This window comes from Phoenix dactylifera, chromosome 7 (genome assembly GCF_051530095.1).
Source record: "Phoenix dactylifera cultivar Ajwa chromosome 7, Ajwa_hap1_PhDact_Kaust_v1.1, whole genome shotgun sequence".
Lineage (NCBI taxonomy): Eukaryota > Viridiplantae > Streptophyta > Magnoliopsida > Arecales > Arecaceae > Phoenix > Phoenix dactylifera.
The window spans coordinates 35,492,884-35,500,671 of record NC_143196.1 but is presented as its reverse complement, the minus strand read 5'-3'; the positions used below and the strand labels follow the sequence as shown (position 1 = coordinate 35,500,671).

At 52.6% G+C, this 7,788-nt stretch overlaps 1 protein-coding gene across 1 annotated transcript; it reads left to right on the top strand.

Annotated features, from left to right (window-relative positions):
* The first annotated feature begins 1,327 nt into the window (after positions 1-1,327).
* LOC103703785 (uncharacterized) lies at positions 1,328-5,577 on the top strand. The gene is made up of 2 exons (XM_008786768.6): positions 1,328-4,705; positions 4,806-5,577. Exons 1-2 carry the CDS (start codon positions 1,849-1,851, stop codon positions 5,267-5,269), a joined length of 3,321 nt encoding a protein of 1,106 aa, XP_008784990.3. The 5' UTR covers positions 1,328-1,848; the 3' UTR covers positions 5,270-5,577.
* The last annotated feature ends 2,211 nt before the right edge of the window (positions 5,578-7,788 follow it).

The following is a 7,788-nucleotide window of genomic DNA, read 5'->3' as shown; positions in this document are numbered from 1 at the left end:
GTTACTGTCACACACACACACACACACACACACACAGAGAGTATCAATTCCTATAGCTACACTTTGCCGGAAGCCTACAAGAATAGGCACCAGCGGACAAAGGGATCGACGCGGCTGATATGCGGACGGAAAGATACGCTCACGGGGTAGCGAAGCAAAGAGTCCGCTATCTCACGTGATAAAGCGACATTACATTTTATACGTGGGATTCCCTTTAAACTGAAGCTGGCTTGCATATTTTTTAATTATTTTTTCTGATTTTTATGCAGGCATGCATGAGCACACATGAGTGCCCAGATTTAAGTATTACGTGTAATAGACGGAGGAGAGATGGTTTATATATATATATATATATATTTATATGGTAAGCTTGAAAATTTTGCAGACGGGTAGATCTGTGCAAGTCCTACGGTGAAAACTCTGAGAAGGACCGTGGTTGAATGATTGGGCATTTAACCTGTCTGAGAGGATGACTTGGTTCAGCTGTTCTGATGGCGATAGCGGACAGCGCTCTGGGTGGATCATTATCAAAAGATCTTACATAATGTCAAGCGGGGCCAAAGAATAAATCTCATTCGGACTCTTGGTGCATAAGCGAGCAGTGCCTTGAGTCGAACATAACAATTTTGAGATGGCATGTTCCCTCGAGATCCTGGAAGAGTCTACGCCTGTTTTATTTACAGGCAAGTGTTACATTAATCATATCCAAACGAGGAGCACTACATAATACCAGAATTAATGCATTTCCAAGGTATCGCTCTTTTCCACTGATTAGCAGAGCTATGGTATGGCACGTAAAAAAAATTATAAACCTATCAAGAAGTATAAACCGAGTATAGCCCTATCAGGCTCGAAACAATAGATAAACACCACGGCATACAAGGAGCGTGACTGAAAATGTTCCTAATCTGGCCTCGTCTACGAGGTTCTATGGACTCCAAAACCTCGTCTACGAGGTTTTGTTTGCCACAAGATAGTCGAACACCTTCCGGTGCAAGGAACTAGGCACCAGAAACAATGTATGTAACCTCATTAATGTAACTAATCCAAACCAAACCCCTGTCGATATGGTCTTTAGCTAATACTTTTTACCGTTGGAGCTAAGCTAGAGGCAGATCTATCTATCTGGATCTAGATATGTGTGATCCACCCCATACGAACTGCTAAACAGAGAATGGTGGCTTCCTAATAGTACGAAGTACAGCTAAGCAGAGGGGATCAGTTAAAAAGCCATAAACAAAACTAGATTAGATCTAGATGCCTCCCTCTGCTCACATGAGTCGAGTTCATGTCCCTTCATTCTTTTCTACCATCTAGGTTAGGTAGATCTACCAGAAATCATTCCACGAGAGGGAAAACTCTCACTCTCTCTCTCTCTCTCTCTCTGTAACCGGTGATCAGCCATGGTGGACTTCAGCAGCTTTTATGCAACCCAAACCCTTCCCAGAAGTTTTCCTAGCGTTTTTGAAATCTCCATACCATGTTACAACTCCATGACATGTCTACACCAAAAAGTTGATAGGGCCATGAAATACTTACAAAGCCTCGCCGGCCCCATCTCTCCCTTTCAATAAATTACTCCTCTCCTCTTCTGGGGTACATATTAAACAAATCCCGGGACGCCATCCAAATTCCATCTTCCAGCACCACGAGCATGGTCTAGCTGGTCTTGGATCCGGAGATTATGGGTCGCTGAGGTCACATATAAAGCTACAACGATATTTTAAACCATATGGAGACATGGTTGTCCCTCCTCCCCTCTTCCCTTCTTCTCTCCTCTTCTTGGTCTGCTCCATTCTTCCTGCACTCGCTCCCCCAGCCAGCAAAGGAGCAATCTTGGACTGAGTGATGTCCGTGACAGTGGGGATATGGAGGGCCCTCTTCTCCATCCTAGCATTCTCCTCGAGTACTCTCCTCGGCCTGGGCGCCCTCGCCATCGATGCCCAAGGCGAGGCGCTCCTCTCTTGGAAGCGGACGTTGAACGCTTCCTCCGACGCCCTCTCCGATTGGAATCCCAATGATCCAACCCCATGTCGCTGGTCAGGCGTCTTCTGCGACGCCAACAACCGCGTGGTGGAGCTGAATTTGCAATACATTGACTTGTTCGGGGCCGCGCCTCGCAATCTAAGCGCGCTAGCCGCTTCGCTCACCAAGCTCGTCCTCTCCGGCACCAATCTGTCCGGTCCGATTCCGCCGCAGCTCGGCGACCTCCCCCGGCTGACGGAACTGGATTTGAGCTTCAACGCGCTCACGGGCACCATCCCTCGCGGCCTCTGCCGCCCCGGGAGCCGGCTCCAGCGGCTCCAGCTCAACTCGAATCGGCTCGAGGGCCCGATTCCGAATGAGATCGGAGACCTCTCGGCTCTCCGGTGGCTCATCATCTACGACAACCAACTCGCCGGGGAGATCCCGCCCACCATCGGCCGGCTCGCCAATCTGGAAGTGATCCGGGCGGGCGGGAACAAGAACCTCCACGGGGCATTGCCCCCTGAGATTGGCAATTGCACCAGCCTCGCAATGCTAGGCTTGGCGGAGACGAGCATCTCGGGGTCGCTGCCGCCATCCCTCGGCCAGCTCAAGAAGCTCGAAACCTTGGCCATCTACACGGCCCTGCTCTCCGGTCCGGTCCCACCGGAAGTAGGCCAATGCGACGAGCTCCAGAACATCTACCTCTACGAGAACTCCCTCTCCAGCTCCATCCCTCCCCAGCTCGGCAACCTCAAGAAGCTCAAGAATCTGCTGCTCTGGCAGAACAACTTGGTCGGCGTGATCCCGCCGGAGCTCGGCGGCTGCAGCGAACTCTCGGTCGTCGATCTCTCGATGAACGGCCTCACCGGGAGAATCCCGCCCACCCTCGGTAACCTCACCGCCCTCCAGGAGCTCCAGCTCAGCGTCAACCAAATCTCCGGCCCCATCCCGCCGGCGATCGCCGACTGCCGGAACCTGACCGACCTCGAGCTCGACAACAACCAGATCTCCGGCGCGATCCCGGCGGAGCTCGGCCAGCTGGGGAATCTCCGGATGCTGTACCTCTGGGAGAACAAGCTGGTTGGCAGCATCCCGCCCGAGATCGGCGACTGCGCGAGTCTGGAGGCGGTGGACCTCTCCCAAAACGGGCTGACGGGTTCGATCCCCAAAGGGCTCTTCCGGCTGCGGAGCCTCAGCAAGCTGCTGCTCCTGGAAAATGATTTGTCCGGCGAGATACCGCCGGATCTCGGGAATTGCTCGTCGTTGATCCGCTTCAGGGCCAACGGTAACCGGATAGCCGGCACGATCCCGCCGGAGATCGGGGCGCTGAAGAATCTCAGCTTCCTGGACCTCGGGTCAAACCGCCTCGCTGGGCCCATCCCGCAGGAGATAGCCGGGTGCCGGAACCTGACCTTCGTCGACCTCCACTCCAACGCAATCTCCGGGGCCTTGCCGGAGGGTCTCTTCGAGGGCCTGGTCTCGCTCCAGTTCCTGGACCTGTCCGGCAACTCGATTGGAGGAGGTTTGCCTTCGAATCTTGGGCTGCTGACCTCTCTTACCAAGCTGATCCTTGGAGGGAACCGGTTCTCCGGCCAGATCCCGCCGGAGATGGGGTCGTGCTCGAGGCTCCAGCTTCTGGATCTCAGCAAGAACGCGGTCTCCGGCGAGATCCCGGCGAGTCTCGGAAAGATCCTGGCCCTGGAGATTGCCCTGAACCTGAGCTGGAACTCTCTCTCCGGCAAGATCCCGGACGAGTTCTCCGACCTGAACAGGCTCGGCGTGCTCGATCTCTCCCACAACCGCCTCTCCGGCGATCTACAGCCCCTGGTCGGGCTCCAGAACCTCGTCGCACTCAACATCTCGTTCAACAACTTCTCCGGCCACGTCCCCGATAGCCCATTCTTCTCCAAGCTCCCCATCGGCGATCTCGAAGGCAACCCCGCTCTCTGTCTCGCCCGCTGCTCCGGCAGTGAGGGTAACAAGGCCCGGGACGACGCCCGGAGGGCCGCCCGCGTGGCCACCGTGGTGCTCCTCTCCGTTGCCGTGGCGCTGCTCGCGGCAGCGGCGCTCGTTTTCCTCGGCCGCAGGCGGGAGCGTGGCGGCGTGTGCGAGGACGAGGAGAAGGACGGGGACATGTCGCCCCCGTGGGAGATGACGCTGTACCAGAAGTTCGGGATCGGGGTCGCCGACGTGGCGAGGAGCCTGACGGCGGCGAACGTCATCGGGCGGGGGTGGTCTGGGGTGGTGTACCGGGCCAGTATCCCGTCCACGGGAGCGCTGATCGCCGTCAAGAGGTTCCGGACGTGCGACGAGGCAGCGGCGGCGGCGTTCGCGTGCGAGATTGGGGCCCTGGCCCGCGTCCGCCACCGGAACATCGTCCGCCTCCTCGGTTGGGCGGCGAACCGCCGGACGCGGCTGCTCTTCTACGACTACCTACCGAATGGGACCCTTGGGGACCTCCTCCACGGCGGCGGAGGGCCGGCGGTGGAGTGGGAGATGAGGCTGGATATCGCCGTTGGGGTGGCGGAGGGCCTCGCCTACCTCCACCACGACTGCGTCCCTCCGATCCTCCACCGCGACGTCAAGGCCGACAACGTCCTCCTCGGGGAGAGGTACGAGGCCTGCCTCGCGGACTTCGGCCTTGCCAGCGCCACCGACGACAGCGCCGCCACAGCCGCCGGCGGGGGCAACTCGACCCCTCCCCTCTTCGCAGGCTCGTACGGCTACATCGCCCCCGGTGAGCCTAAGCGTCCTCTGCTGCCGCTGCTTCTTTCCTCTCTTCTAACGGCTAGATAGATTCGATAGTTATGAACTTGACGGCTGTGATATGAATGCAGAGTACGCCTGTATGACTAGGATCACGAAGAAGAGCGACGTGTATAGCTTCGGGGTGATGCTGCTGGAGATAATCACAGGGAAGAGGCCGGTGGACCCGACGACGTTCGGGGAGGGCCAGAACGTGGTCCAGTGGGTCCAGGACCATCTCAGGAGGAAGCGGGACCCGGTGGAGGTGGTGGACCCGAGGCTCCAGGGCCGCCCGGATACCCAGGTCCAGGAGATGCTCCAGGCCATGGGCATCGCCCTCATGTGCGCCAGCACGCGCCCCGACGACCGCCCCACCATGAAAGACGTGGCCGCGCTCCTCCGCGAGATCCGCCACGACGAGCCCCCGCCCGGCGGCGACACCCGCAAGGCCGGCGAAGTCCGAGGCGGAGGGAAGCGGCCGGACCCGCCGCCGGCGTCGCCCGGCCGGGTGGTGGCGCTCCGCGGCTCGGCGTCGGCGAGTGATGACTTCCAATGATTGGACGACGGTTGTCTCTCTCTAATTGATTAATTGGTTCCTGACCGTTGGATCGGTGGACTCCCGGGACAAGGAGTGATGAAGTAAAAAAGATAGGAGGAGAGCGGAGGTGGAAGGGGGGGGGGGGGGGGGGGCATTGAGCTTTCAGGAGGGTGGGAAGGGACCAACCTGGAACGATGGGTCCTTTTCCAGCAGAAGATTTCTTGTGGTTGCGCGGCTTGCCGGCAGTTTGATTGGTATTTGGGGTAGGGTGAGGCCCCATTCCCATTGGTTGTTGCATATAATCGTACAATTACTGATTGATGTGATCGACGCAGCCACAATGTTCCTCTCGTACTGATTGATCTTCAATTTATGTGGCAAACGTGGCGAGTTTGATGAGAATTGCCACTCGACACCACTTTCCATTCAGCGTCCCCAGTCGAACTCAGCATGGCGCGCAATAAGTGGCGGAATTCCATTTTGCCATATCAAACAGAAAATAAAGAAAAATAAACATAACAATGTACCATAATGAAGCCATGATCTGAATGATCATAATATCAAAGATGTCATATGAATCTGTCCTGTGCAAATGCATGCGTCCCCCTACGTCGATTGCTGCAAACAAGGATCGTGATGCTGAGATATATTTTTAAATAAATTTGAAGTCCTATGCTATGTTTCGCATCGCGCGTTTTCACGCGATGGATATCGTGCGTAAGAGAAGCGATGTCTTCTCGTGGGCAAGGCCAGTAACACCCTACCTCCTCCTTGATGATGCTTGGCCCCAATCCTCATTAGTAAGGGGAGGTGCTAGATATCTTGATGAAGAAAAAAAAATAGATCACCCCATGCATATGGTTAAAGCATCCGAATCCGACAGCAAGCCTGATCTCGGCGAGCACGATCCCGGCAGGCACGGCCTTGGTAAGTGTGATCTCGGCAAGCATGGTCTCAGCTAAGCAAAGTTCGATTGACCTCGAGACCAAAAAAGACCTACTCAGAAGTTAAGGCCGACCCCCACTACACCAACAGTCAAGCTGGTCTCCAAATCGAAATGTCTACATAAAGAAGGGAGCACCAAATCTTCCATATTCGGGATCAAATCCCGTAGTCTCCGCCGCCACAACTGTCAAAATTCGAATCCTTGCGATCTCAACCGATTGCTAGCTAGCCTGAAATTTCGTGTCATATAAGGTAATTCATTTGACCCAAAATTTGCGCAATCACATCCGATTGCGAGTAACCGCTACACCCCCTCCTATAAAGAGGGGGGACTCCGGGGAGAGAATCATCTTCTCCCCTCGCCAGAAAAGCTCTCTTCTTTAAAATATCTAAGGATCCCTCTTTGACTTAAATATCAGAGGGTCTTTGTCAGATCCTTCGGCCTAGGCTTCTTGTAGGTCCGCTGGAGACAGCTGTCCGCCACTGCCCAGCAGAAGCTCCTCTTCCTGGTTCGCGGTCACCTCCGGATCTAATTTCCAGCAATAACATATCTCATTAACAATACACGAGAATAGATTATGCTAGCTCGCTGCTCCAATTTAAAAGCTCGGTCTAATGTGGAGGTTGAAAGCAAATCAATTTGGAAGAGAACTAAAGTGTGGTTATTACCAATTTTAATCTGATTGCTTTATGAGAGAACAGATGCTTGGAATGTCAAAGAGACGAATATTCAAATATTTTATCCATCCTTGAGTTAACCGAAATTAAATAGATATATTTCAATGATAATTTTAAAAAATTAAAAACCGCTTGATTCCGTTTCGAATTCAATTTTGATGAATTCTCTAACTCGAACCCGGATTTGAAACTAGACCAAAACCAAAGATATTGGATTGTTAGTACCCTTAACACACTTTGTATTCAATGAGAAGTCAAATTAGGAACTTTCTAAAATAATCTAAACGATCCCTTATTCCACTAATGGCAAATCTGGAGTGCATATTGTTTTTGAATATATTTATTATATGAGTTGGTATGAATTATATTATAGAAATTATAGACGATATTTTTAATTTTGTTATTTATACATAAAATTTTTGAAATAAACACAAAAAAAAAAGTTAAACAGTGTTCAGTTTTGCTGATGTTTTCGATGGCGGTTATGGTTTTTGATTTCAAAAAGATTTGGTTCCATTTTTTCATTAACCACATCTAATCCACCCCATTGACATCTCTATTCAAAAATGTGGAGCAATGGATATCTGAGAGTCTACTCTTGTATTTTGAAAATAAATAAAGGAGTCAAGCCAGAGGATAGAGTCCAAGCACCCACTGCAATAGCATAAAAAAGATACATAGACAGCCGACTTTTTAGCATATTAATGTGCACAACTGAGAGTGTTTGAAGTCAATATATAATCTGAAATTTTACCCACATCAATTCCAGCTGGGTGTGGTATACCTTGACTAGGACTACCGGTATGTTGAATACAGGACATTGAACCGGCTCATAGAGCTGAGGAAAAGAAGAGGAGCTCAAATGCAAAATCTAAAACAGCAAATGAGCCCTGAGAGAGTCACCTAATCCTGGC